This window comes from Lytechinus pictus, chromosome 10 (assembly GCF_037042905.1).
Source record: "Lytechinus pictus isolate F3 Inbred chromosome 10, Lp3.0, whole genome shotgun sequence".
NCBI classification, from domain to species: Eukaryota; Metazoa; Echinodermata; class Echinoidea; order Temnopleuroida; family Toxopneustidae; genus Lytechinus; species Lytechinus pictus.
This window is the reverse complement of record NC_087254.1, coordinates 23,142,285-23,156,154: the sequence shown is the minus strand read 5'-3', so window position 1 is coordinate 23,156,154 and position 13,870 is coordinate 23,142,285. Positions and strand designations below refer to the sequence as shown.

The window sequence follows — 13,870 nt, the reverse complement described above, 5'->3', positions numbered from 1 at the left end:
GCCTTCATGTAGGCCTAATAAGACATAATAATATTGGTATTATGATATATCTTTTTTTTAATACTATGTAATGAAATGAGAGCCAATGATATATCTTTTTTTAATACTATGTAACTAAATCAATTCTGAGATGAAAATATTTATATCTAAATAAAGCGAGTAAAATTCACAGAGCAAGATGCTGAAAATTTCATGAAAATCTGATAACAAATAAAGTTATGAATTTTAAAGTTTATCAATCTTTTGTGAAAACAGTTATACGCACATCCTCATAAATATTCACTAGATGGGCTTTTTCTTAAATTTAATTACATGAAATCATAATTGTTTCATTTTGTCATACATCTGTGAATGATATATCCCCCTTATAATTAAATAAGGTGCAGCGATGAATATCTAATGCACTATCAAAATTAGTTGTCAATCCCATTTTTTTAAGTTCTTGGAGGAAAGATTTGAATAAACCTAATTTTATACAAACACAGTTTAAACAAAAATTTCAAATTACATGGAAGTGCCATAAAAACAGTTTAATTTCCCAAAACAAGTTCTGGTACACATAAAATCTTCCATCATGTTCGCAAAGGGAAATCTTAAAGTGCAAAAATGTCCCAAAGTCCGCAGTTTTTTAAATTTCTATTCATCATTTTCTTTTAGAACTTAACAATAAAATACAAAAGAACAAGGGAATATGACATCATTGGTTTGCTCATTGAAAATTCATGAAGACATGCCTCGAACTGTTTCACCGGAATAATGAAAATCTTTAACAGTTTGTTATTCCTTGTCCGATTCGATCAAATTTTCAGTGTTTTGTTTTTCTGATTTTTTTATCTGTTCAAATCATACTATTTTCATATATTTAAGGATCAAAGCAGCTGTTTATGCTGGATTTCAATATTGCAGTATACAAATCTGTGCTACAAATGAACTGTAATGTCTGTAACAAAATGGTGATAATATGTCTGTAATGCTTTTAAAGAAATTAAACACATTTTATAGAGTACCTAGAAATTACACTTCAAGTAAGATGGAAATCAAAATGTTTGAAATGGCTAGTATTCAGAAAATAACTATTTCTTTCCAAAATCCTGTCTGATAATCTAAATTATGGATCCTAAGCTTTATCATACTCGGCAGTATCCAGCCTGGCAACATCATACAAATTCTCAAATGAAAGTTGTTTTATGGTGAAAATTTTTACTTCGGAAGAATTATGTACTGAAAAAATGAATTAAAATGAATTTTCATGTAAGTTTAATACAACATAAATGAATAATTGCTAATTCAGAAACCCCTTTAAATACCCCAAACTTTCCTCTGAAATGGTATTGAAATTTTTTGCTGGTCAAAGTGATCAGGCAAATTCATATACACGATGTTAAGCATATACAGGCCGGTGCACACAAAATTGACCTCGAGCGCAAGGGATAATATTTGATTGATTGATTGATTGATAAAAAATTAACGACACTATCAACACATGCGTGTCATATAAGTGTCGGACAGTTAATCTGGAAAGGTTACTATAATACAGTACAAATTACCCTAATGCAACTTTACAAAGGAACAGGATTATAAATTAGTAATTATCATTAATAAATTAATACGTTAACTACTTCCCCGGGATAACTTCCCTACTCTTTACGAAAATAGGAGTAGGTTTTTTAACGTGCAAATGGTGTGACTCTCCTTTACACGGGACCGACGGCTTAGAGACTCCTCCGAAAGACTAGACAATTGGAATAAAATACCTCGCCCAAGGGTATACCTGTTGTGATTGGGATTCGAACAGTTTCCCACCTAAAATCTAATAAAAAGATTGATCTCCTTTAGGAAATTTACAATACATAATCGTTAAATATCTCTAAATAATGTCTTAAGGTCAGGAACATCATAAAAGTTAGTACGAATATGTGCAAAATCAGCACATTCAATGAGGATGTGTTTAACTGTAAGTGTACAATTACATGATATGCATTGAGGTGGATTTTCTCCTGCAAATAAATATGCATGTGTTAAGTGAGTAGTGTAAACACTTTACCGTTTAATCTTCACATGACATCGCTAAAGATAGCCTATGCCAATGGTGTCTTGTCCATATTATTTAAAGGACAAGTCCACCTCAACAAAAAATTTATTTGAACAAAAGGAGAAAAATCCAACAAGCAAAAAACTTAAAATTTCATCAAAATCGGATGTAAAATAAGAAAGTTATGACATTTTAAAGTTTTGCTTAATTTCACAAAACAGTTGTATGCACACCCTGGTCGATGTGCAAATTGGCAGACTGATGACGTCGCCCACTCACTATTTCTTTTGTATTTTATTATATGAAATATGAAATATTCTAATTTTCTCCTCCTTGTCAAGTGAAACAAAGTTTTATTTCTCCCTGAACATGTGCAATTACCATTATTTTAACAGTTTATGGTTAAGTTAAGTTGGTCCTTATTGTCAAATCTGTAAAAATTGAAATATTGTATTATTCAAACAATATAAAACAAAAGAAATAGTGAGTGATGGACATCATCAACTCTCTCATTTGCATATCGCTGAGTTGCGCATTGAACTGTTTTGTGAAAAATAAGCGAAACTTAAAAATGTCATAACTTTCTTATTTTACATCCGATTTCGATGAAATTTGCAGCGTTATGTTTCTTTGATTTTTCTCTATCGATACAAATCAACAATTTTCTGGGGTAGACTTGACCTTTAATGCAAACATGTGTATTTTGGAATGTCTTGATGTTATTCTTTGTCATATATAATTGCTTCCATAAATGACATGAAAGAAAATGTGAAAATTTAGACTTCAAATACATAGGAGTGGCATACATGTAATGTATGTCCACAGAAGAGAATACAACAGGATCCTTGATGTTAAATACAGCTATACATGTAGGCCTTTAATTACCCTTTTTTCAGTTAAATTTTACGGTCTTTCTGCATCAGTAAATTGTGGAAAAGGGTGTTCCTCCAGATTAATTTTCTGTTCCAGACATTTTTTAAATATCAACACACCTTTGATATATATATTTTACATCCAATAATGTATGATTCTAAAATTTTATAAGACATTCTTTTCATGGTTACAGTACTTGACATATGTTGAGTTTCAGTTTCAGAAAAAATAAAAATCAGATTCAAACATTCAACCAAAATATCAACAGTATACATGAATCTAGCACATCAATAAAGTAGAAAGGTGAAAATAGGCACACACAAAATGACTTTAAAATTTACATTTTTCACACCAATCAGCATATCTATCAATGAAGTAGAAAGGTGTAAAAGAAAAAATAATTTAAACAAACATGGAATTTCATCTTCACACCAATCAGATGAACCTTCAGTGATATACATGTAAGTAAAAAAAGGTGATAATAACCATCATTCACAATGCAAAACTTCTACTAGGCCCAGGGGGGGGGGGGGCCACCTACATTGACGAGTGGATACCATGCGCGACCAAAAAAACATGTAAAAAGGATGTCTTTTTCAAGATAGGGCACGTTACGTACGTAACGTAATAAGGGTGTCAAAAACACTAAAATAATGAAAAAAGAGTATCTATTTTCAATAGGAAAGATACGTGTTTAGGGTCAAATTTGCGAGGGTATAAAAATTTAAGACTAAAATGTTTTATAAAGGATGTACTTTTTGCCCCAAAAGTCAACACTACGTGTTTAGAGTACGATTTGCGCGAGGTGTGGGAGGTTGGGCTGTACTACATGTACTAAACCCTATGTAAAGGTAAAGGTAAAACCGACGATCGACGTCCGTGACATTTTATTGAAATATCGCGGTACTTGTTTAGGGGTTCAACTCTTGGGAATACTTGCCAATATATATCGTTTTGTTTCCAATACCTGTTAAAGGGGAATCCAACCCAAATAAAAACTTGTTTTTAGAAGGAAAAGAAAAATCAGACAAGTTGATAGGTGAAAGTTTAAACAATATTGGACAAACAACAAGAAAGTTATGAATTTATAAAAGTTGTAAATATTAGTAATCACTATACCCATGGAGACTTCAAATTGGTCGCATATGGGATGTCACAGTGATGTAACTAGGCAAGGACTACTCTTCCATGTACTCCAATACATATTATGGCTAAAATGTCATTTTTCCCAAAAGTTTTATTTCAAATCATAATTTTATTTCATGAGGACATAAAACAATGTACTACCTGGGTTATATTTAGATTACTGCCCCAGGGGAATGGGGACTTAGGATAAAACCACAAATCCCTGATAATAAAGTACATGGCCTATGGGAAAGTTGTCCTTGCCCCTTGTCATAATTTACTTACCCAGTTGCCAATTTGAAATCTACATAGTATTAGTGATCTCAATTTTAAAGCAGCTATATCTTTCTTATTGTTTGTCCGATTTATTTCAAACTTTCACCATTCTGTTTAATTTATTTTTCTCCTTCCCAACACAACATTTTATGGCCAAGGCTGGATTCCCCTTTAAGGGTAGGGTTTCACAAGCCAATACTGGTTAAGGGGTGCATTTTCAGAATATGGAAAATACGTGTTTAGGGTGCTTTTCGAGACCCCATGGTCGCGCATGGTATCCAATCGTCAATGGAAGTGGCCCCCCCCCCCCTGGGCTACTAGGTCATACCAAGAAATTAAAACACAAACAAACAACTACCTCAAGTTCTCAATCATGTATACCAGGCAATTTTCTTTTTTCAGGGGTTACTTTTCACAATCTACTGCCTAAATCTACATCATTGGATAAGTTTTAAAAGTGCAGTGAATGTGGATTTTCTATATATATCAAGGGTGAAATCACCCTGATGTACACTGTACATGTATGCCAGTGAATACTGCAGATTCCTTGGAAGCAAATATTGTGTTGAATAGAGCAAGTATGTCACAAGTGATCACCCAATTACGTAAACATTACATAACACACAGACATGTTTCCCATCACACCCTCAGTGTAAAGGCATAAGCTGTACTCTATTTAAGGCATTCATACTTTGACCTCCCTCGTTGAGTCCATGTAGAAAAGTATTATGTACAGGTGAAAATAAGAGATTTTTGTGCATACACTGTATCTTGTATGCTCTTTTAATACAGGAGTATCTACATTAAAAAGCAGATAAAAATGTGATGGATACTGAAATCTGAAATCACTATTACTACATTATTATAATCATCATCATCATCTTCATCATCATCATCATCATCACCTTTGCCATCAACGTCATCCTCACCATCACTACAACCATCAGAACTTGGTCAATAAAAAAATTCTGTGTATATTAGTGCTGTTATCGATAACCTATAGTCCTGTCGACAAATGCATGTTTTTGCTGCTTAGCGATTATCGATAACCTTTCTCTCATTGTCGATAATACCCGCTACGATGTAGGGACAGTGATTTTCCGTGATCGCGGAAAACAGACATAATTCATGGAAACGGCCTTTTGAAACAGAAAGTGGCTTTTCAAACAGAAAATCACAGACAACATATTTTTTCCTCAAAATGCACAAAACAGCAACAGAAATCACTCCACAATCTCAACAAAATACGAATACTACTTACTAGCCACAAAACAAGATCTCACTTCGCTACAATCATGACAATCCAAACATCGTGACTGCCCTCGACTCCATGATCATATCAAAAACATTCATAAGCACAAGCTCAATTTAGTGACCAAAACAAGTACCAAATCTAAGCAACACGGCCGTGTGTTGCTGCCCTCTTCATTCGAAGATGTAACAGCACGAAATTCAAAATGGTGGATAAGGCGAAAGTCGTTGACTGCTCACAACATCCAAAAAGCCCCCAAATTATTGATTGAATTTCATCCAACCCTAAAATAATGCTAATAATGTGAAAGGTGAGGATGTATTCATGCTAAATATGCTTTTTACAATTATGTACTTGTTTAGATTCGATGAATGCAGATTTTAAAGCGTTGTTGGTACAGTGGCAGATACAAATTTTGACCGGCGTGAGTACTGTGCATCGCTAATCAATGCAACGCGTATTGATTTTCTATGTAACATTATAAAAAAAACTGTCAACCTCTTAATAAAATGTTCTTTTGTCGACAGTTGTCGATATCGGTAAGATGTTTTTAGCGATATATCGACAGAAAATTTTCTTACCGATATCAGCACTAGTGTACATACATGTGAGGGACTTTAGATTAATTTGCATGATCTTTATTAACAAGCAATCAAAAAATGATAATTGGTATGAATATCCCCAATTCAAAACGAAAATCATCATCATAATCATCATTACTGTCATCATCATCGTCGTCATTATTGCTTTCTGTAATCACCCATAACCACCATCATGAATGATGTCACCACCACTATTGTCGTCCCTGCCATTATCATTATCATCACCATGATCATCATCATCTTAAATTCTCTCAGCTCACCTTAACCATCAGATGTTCTACCATGGCTTGTATTGCTGAGAAGCCCGAGTATAGATAAGTGTTTGCAGGACAGTTACGCCAAGGATAGGTTAGACCATACGCTGGATCATCGTTATAGCAACTCGGAGAGCCTGAAAACAGAGAAGAGAATAAACAAATGAATGACTACAATGTACCTTAATATCACACAGGGATGGGAAACACACATAGAGAGTAGTTTAATCAAGGTCCTGTCATTGGAATTCAATTCCAACAAAAAAAATTAAAAGTAAATCACAAAATGTTTTCAAAAAGAAATATAAAACTTGTTTTACTTGATTAATGTTGTTTGCATCGATATGTAGGCTCTTGTATTTAATAGTATTATAGTTTTGCCCAGGGTTTGTTTGGCTTTTTGTTGTCACATTTTTAGGGTACTTTGAGTTTCTATCTTATTTCAAGTTTTATTATTTTAAGTATCTTGGGTTGGTGTTTATAAGGTTTGTCCTTTCTTGCCACTGTCCTCACTCATGTTTTTCAAGTATATTGTATGTTTATGTTTCTTGATACTCTAAACTTACATCTATGTTTTCTTTTATATGTATAATCCATAATTTTATATAAAATACTAAATATTAAATATCTAAAAATATGATAGTTGTAGCTGGTGGGCAGGCCTTAGTCTGAGAATTTAAATCCCAGTCCAAAAACACACAAAAAAGCACAGTAAAGAATCATAAATAATAAGACTAAGTTACTGATAATTTGTACAATTATTGTAAACTGTCCTTTTGATTCCTCCTAAATAGCTCTGAAAAGAGATTATGACAAGTAAATTGCCTTAGTTCATTTACAAAACTACATATACATGTATATAAATCTACAAATTTCTAATAATTAACATATTGGCAACGAGTGCCAGAGGTCCCTGTATGAAGCCCTATGAGTAGCAGAGAATGCAGTAATCTAAGGATTAACTCACCACGACCCACATAAGGTCCATAATCTAGAGACACAGCTCCATAGGTAAGTCGGATTTTGTAGGATAAATTAGATGGAAAGTTCTCATCAAATACCAAAGCTACACTTATGTTTGCTGTTCCATTGACCACATCATCCACAATATCCCCCTCGGAGGCATACCCGACATAGCCCGGAATAGCTGTTACGTTGAGCAACGACGCCAGGTCAGACGCAATGCTCTCTGTGTCCGACGTGTTGGGGGTGAAGGCTATGGGGAAGGACTGGATGTTCGATGCAAAACGCGGATCAAATAGGTCGTACGATTTCAAGGACTTAGAGGGAATTGCCGGTATGGGTTCAGTTTGAGTGGTGAAGCGCACTGTGGCCAAATTGGCAACGAAAATGAGGGAAATGAAGATCTCCTGTGAGATAAAGAATAAATAAATTAAATTTAATTAATTAATTACAATTTAAAAAAAATATATATTACATTCAATTCTTGATAATTTCTAATATGTAGACACATAAAAACCTTTTCATTCAATCAAAGAAAATTAATTATTTATGGGACAACCTGCAACATCACTAAATGACTTGAAAGAGCAAAGTAAATAAAATGCCATGTTTAAGGGCATACATATAATTCCCTTGAGGATATAAGCACCAGGACCAAAGCACTTTGTAAAATCGAGTGCCTTTGGCATATATAACAATGCACTTTGCAAGACTGCATTATTTTATCCATCAAAAGACACAAGATCACAACCAAAAAATTACACGGGGGCGGCGGGCGAATTCGCCCCGGAAAGTCCAAAAAGAGCCCCGGAAAAGGGCTAAAAACATTCACACGAGGGCGACTGCAAAACTCATAATCGCCCCCGTCAACACTGTATATTTATGTAGCATTTCATGCATACGTAGTTGATTGCATTTAAATTATACATTATATTGCATTTAAATGTGTACTTGTTTGCATTTGCGTGTGACCGCTTATATTACAATCTTGAGCTATTTCCTACGCGCACACCAATTGTGCTACAAAATCCCAAACTCATTGCCTGACTGCAGTTGCGAACATCACGTATATATGTACGTAAATCACCGCGGAGCTGCCCGCAGAGTCATACAAGCAAATACAAGATACAGTGGCACAATAACATTGCTCATTTCAGCGCACGCGAGTCCATCATAGGATCGTGTCAGCTAAGAGAACTTACCTGTGAATCTCTGTTTACGGGCATGAATAGTGCATGTGGTACATGTGCCTATGAATTCGAGATGGTACCGGTACGTACTTCTCGCTAGCTCGCGCCGCGCTGCTTCGAAGCTTCGTCGCGATCGCATGTACAGTACACGCGTATGATTACACCGTATATGCTAGCTACCGTGTGGCACACACACACACACACACCCACATACACACACACGAACGCAAAAAAGCCGCGAAATAGCTCCAGAAATTGTAGCCCTGGAAAGTGGAAAAAGAGCCCTGGAAAATGAAAAAGTAGCCCTGGAAAATTTTTATGTTTCTCCAAAAAGAGCCCTGGAAAGAAAAAAAGTAATTTTTTGGTTGCAAGATCAATTATTCAAATTTATGTTTTTAAAAGATATTTCATAATTCATTCAATGCTCCATTACAGCTCAAAAACAATCATTAATTATTGGTTAATCATCAGAAAAAAAAAATTTCCCAAGTGAAAATCAATCACATGTTTACCTGAAATGTGAGCTGTTTAAATCGTATCTTGAAGAGAAAGTTGCGATAAAGTAGCCAATATAACTGGTCCCAGAACTTGCCCATGATGAGAGTTGATTTTCAAAGCCACCCGTGAATATTACCTTTTATTGTTTTTTAAGAGCTAATACGATCTGTATAAACATAATAAAAGAGAAATAGAATGCAAGATTGAAAATTTTATAATTTTCTTCCAATTTTTTCTAACTGCATGATAAAATAATTTTATAAGTTCAACAATGATAACAATAATACTAATGACGATGGTGATGATGATTAAGATTATAATGACAAATTAATATTTAAAAAAAACTAGAGCCTGAAACCATCTGTTATTCTGTTTATACCGTTAAATAATTTTACAAAATTTTATCAGAAAAAAAGTAATTGCATTGAAACTTGTACATGTTTGTCACCTGATAGTAAGAGGGTTATCAAAATTGAACAACATGTATGGGCAAACAAGAAATAATTTATTAGAATATAAATAGTGGTTGAAGACTAAAGGCATTTTTAATTTATAATTTTAGAACAGTCAGAAACTCACAATGGACCCAGTATTATTGGGAAAATATTCATGAAAAACAACATTTTAATTTAAAAAAATAATACATACATGTAATATTACTGATCAAATCACTTCTTCAAATAAGTAAATTTTTCTTATTTATTGATGGAACTTACAGATCAATCACTGACATAAAGTAAGAAAAAAACATAAATAAACCTTAAAGACAAAAGCTACTAGCAATAAACAATAAAATGCATATCTAAATAATTTGACAGTGACAGCAACCAAAACATATCACATAAAAATATCTTAATATACATCCATATAAGTTATAACTTGTAAAGTTCTTCAGGATTTACAAGATGATTACAAAATAATGCAAAAATATTGTTTCTTTACAATTAATACCAATAAGATAATGAATGAGTGCTTTGTCTCAGCCCTACACTTGCATCTGACAATGCACATCTAGTAATCCATGAAAAATAATGTCAATACACTGTGTACATGCAAATTGCAAAGTTGCAATGCAGAGAGACAATAATAAATTATCTAACTGAAAAAGGACATAATGTAGAAAGGAAAATCCCCGGTCCAAGGACCAAATTGACTTTATATTGGACAGAATCCAATACAATTATTTCAGATTTCAGACAATCATACAATTTGAGACAATGCCAGACTTACATTGTAAAACATAGAGGACCATTACAATATATGGCAATACTTTGTTGGCTCAAAAACTCCAACCTTGTGACACAGCCACCAAGCATGTCAAGAGAATATCTAGGCTATACTAGTATAACAAAGATCATGGGTATGAAAAAACCCACACCATCATTTCAACAATAATCAAATTCAGGGTTCATTTTGATATTAAAATTTGTTAAACTTAATACAGGGCATGAATCCTAGTCTATCTGTTGTTAATATAATCCACGATACAGCTCAAATTAGGCACAAAAATTATCTAAGGCCAATTTAGATTCAGTTTCATTTATGGCGGGGGAGCTTTCTCAAATTAGATCTATCCAGTACCGGTACACCTCATAAATAAAAAAATCAGGAGTAGATTTACCTTTATATAGAATCCAATGTCATAATCGTAAATGAGTAGAACCGACCTAGGAACACATCCTTACATAGATTAAGTCATTATTAAATAATACTATCACATCTGAAATCAATTCATGTCTTATAAAAGTAATCAAGCCAAAATTAAAATTACTCTACACAGACACAGTCTTCAGTTTCACTATTTCCAGGGGCCAGAGCTAGAGGCAGAGGGTCGAGTTGCTGCCATAGGGGATTTTAGAATTGAACTAACAATATGGCAGTATAAAAAATCATGACAATTACAACCCCTTTATTTATTTATTCAACAATGCAGCAACCAGCTTTAGATCTCTGGGATCAGCGGAGGAAGAAGAAGAACCCCAACATTACTACGAAGCCATACGAATTACGAGTTTGTAAGCCCGCCCTGCGCGGTGCCGCTGGGGGAAGCTAGGGTCATATCTAGACAGCTGGCAGCCGTCTGTTTCGAGGAGTTTTTAAACTTTTTTTTCTTTTTTTTTTTCTCCTCGTACACAGACGGCTCGCTAGCGTGCAGCCACCATTAGGGGACTTGCAATGCAAAATCCCCCCGTCGGGGCTCTTCAATTTTTGTCTTTAATGAATAAAAATTTTGAAAATTAACGCGACCAAAATGCAAATTAATATTCCCTCTTGGCATTAATTGCCAAAAAACTGAGAAAAATCAAGTTAAAAGGAACAAAAACAGTGACTTACCTCGGCTGTCGCGCAAATTCACTTCCCCGTTTTATCCGATCTTAAGTACATAAACATATGGCCATTGAGTCCCCTGTACAGATCGCGCTAGAACTTCGGTCTCTGTATTTGGTGAGTGAAGCCAACGGAGTTCAGCTGAACAACCAACATAACAGAGACCGAAGCTTTTGGTCTAGGGTCATATCGTACTCGGAATACCGTACGGCTAGGTACCCGTTTGAATCTAATAGATTGAGTACGGTATCCCTACCGTACCGTAGGCGTAGGCGTAGTACTAGTAGTAGTAGGGATGGAACCGGGAAAATTAGAGGCGATGTTTTTCCGTTAATCAATTATTTCACTTATTGAAACAGTCAACATATGTCAGAGAAAAATTGAAATTTAGGCACATTTATACTTTAGTATAGAAAAGAGTTTACGTTACCAATTACAGATTTATGTACAGATTCCTGACCTTCCAGCATTAAAGACGTGTTACCGTCAGCTCCTGTTAAAGTGTTATGTAATTTTTTACGCATGTCTGTTTACTTTTATTTGGCCGGCCTGCGCGGGTACGATGGGCGTGGCCAACCTATGCGGCCAACACGTGATGCGTGCGCTAGCGATATGATATCTGCTCGATAATAAATCAATTGTGATTACGTGTCTCTATTTTAAGCCTTGATTCACAGAAGCGGATCTAGAGGGGGGGTTGGGGGGTTGCAACCCCCCCAAAAAAAAAAATCCGGGGACCATTTTTTTAAATCTTATCTTTTTTTTTAAACTTGTAATTTTAGAAAACGCCATTTTCACACACAGATTTTCAAAATTTTTCCCTACTGTGGGAGGGGGGACACCCCCCTCCCACACCCTCCCCCCTCGCTCGCTCCGCTCGCTTGGACTCGGTCGCTACGCTCCCTCGCATACCACCCCAACCCCCCCCCTTTATAAAAAGCTGGATCCGCCCCTGATTCATGTTAACAAATTCATCCATTTCGAAGAAAAAAAATGTGAAATAAGAATTTCAGTGGAACAAACTAATATTTCAATGTACAAACCCGATGACTACGAAGGAAAAATACCAGAGATATAGTGATAGATAGATGGGAATTATCGAGCTCGATGCAAAATCAGAGATAAGTCATGATTATTTGTGTGCATCGAGGGACATCAATGTATGATTTGAGGGAGGTGGGGGAATAAACACACAACGAATAGCTTGCGATTTGGGGATTTTGATTGTTCCAGATGATTGTTCATCAGGATCTAGCTGGACATTTTATGGGGAAAACTAATTAATTATGATTGTTTGCTTCAATAGGCCTATAAAAATACTTTAAGCTGGGATAGCTCGGGTAGTATCAGCATGGTCAGTTGACCTATCTGAAAAGCTGGAAATGGCCTACGATTACTAAACACTTTTTCAATTAATTATATATTGTTGAGATATATTTTCAAATTAAATAATCATTTTAGGAGGGTCGAGGATTAATCCAAAAGAGACTTCCGGCAGAGCTGAAAATATATATTTTTTTTAAATCGGAAAGTCACTCAGTTTCGCTTGTTTCACAAATTTGGTATGATTATTCTGGAAAGTAGGCTTATAATGAGCACAGCGTAACGGAATAAGGGACGCATATAATATTATGGCAGATATATAGGACAAATCTTCTAAACCATGGCTCCTAAAAAGTTGCGCAGCGCAAACAAAACAAATTGACCTTTTTAACATGCTAATTTTTTGATGGATTTCTTTACATTCCCTTCCATTTCTCATTCCTTCTTTTATTTTTCGTTGGTCTTCAAACTTTTTGTGGTTCAGTGCCCCGCCTAGCTCCTCGATCACTATTCCTGAGATATACATGCCATTGACGCCAATTAATGGAAATGAGGGAACAAATGCAAATGGCATCATCTAATCGCAATTCCTTTTGTACTTTGTGGTATGAAATATTTTTTCTTAACTCTCACAAACAGGGTATGACTCCTTCCGGAAACTACAGTTGTTTAAGGACAAGTCCACCCCAACATAAAGTTTATTTGAATAAAAAGAGAAAAATCCAACAAGCATAGCACTGAAAATTTCATCAAAATCGGATGTAAAATAAGAAAGTTATGACATTTTTAAGTTTTTCTTAATTTCACAAACATTATATGCACATCCTGGTTGGTATTCAAATGAGTAGACTGATGACGTCATCCACTCACTATTTCTTTTGTATTTTATAATAAGAGATATGAAATAATCTATTTTTCTCCTCATTGTTATGTGAAACAACAATAATTCATCCCTGAACATATAGAATTAGCATTGTTTAATAATATATGGTTCAGTCAAGTTGGTCCATATTGTAAAAATTGTAAAAAATGAAATATTGTATAATTCAAACAATACAAAACGAAAGAAATAGTGAGTGAGGGACATCATCGACTGTCTCAGATTCTGCATGTCACAGAGTTGTGCATATCACTTTTTCTTGAAAAATAAGGGA

The 13,870-nt window shown here is 34.7% G+C and overlaps 1 protein-coding gene across 2 annotated transcripts; it reads right to left on the bottom strand.

Moving 5' to 3' along the window:
• Positions 1 to 4,705: 4,705 nt before the first annotated feature.
• Positions 4,706 to 11,911, bottom strand: LOC129270348 (phospholipid-transporting ATPase ABCA3-like). Of its 2 annotated transcripts, none has more exons than XM_064105602.1 (4): positions 11,824 to 11,911; positions 9,080 to 9,231; positions 7,382 to 7,784; positions 4,706 to 6,551 (listed from the first exon to the last, which is right to left on the bottom strand). In XM_064105602.1, the coding sequence occupies exons 2-4, from the start codon at positions 9,161 to 9,163 to the stop codon at positions 6,412 to 6,414; spliced, it is 627 nt and encodes a 208-aa protein (XP_063961672.1). In that variant the 5' UTR covers positions 9,164 to 9,231; positions 11,824 to 11,911; the 3' UTR covers positions 4,706 to 6,411. The 2 variants fall into 2 exon arrangements, with proteins under 2 accessions (XP_063961672.1, XP_063961673.1); XM_064105603.1 differs by having other exon boundaries at positions 11,854 to 11,892.
• Between the last annotated feature and the right edge of the window lie 1,959 nt (positions 11,912 to 13,870).

Excerpts from the sequence above, each read along its gene's own strand:
- LOC129270348 (XM_064105602.1), bottom strand. The coding sequence starts at position 9,163 with ATGGGCAAGTTCTGGGACCAGTTATATTGGCTACTTTATCGCAACTTT. Across the intron at positions 7,785-9,079 it reads TTAAACAGCTCACATTTCAG|GAGATCTTCATTTCCCTCAT; the intron begins GTAAACATGTGA and ends TTTATCTCACAG. Across the intron at positions 6,552-7,381 it reads TGGACCTTATGTGGGTCGTG|GCTCTCCGAGTTGCTATAAC; the intron begins GTGAGTTAATCC and ends CTCTGTTTTCAG.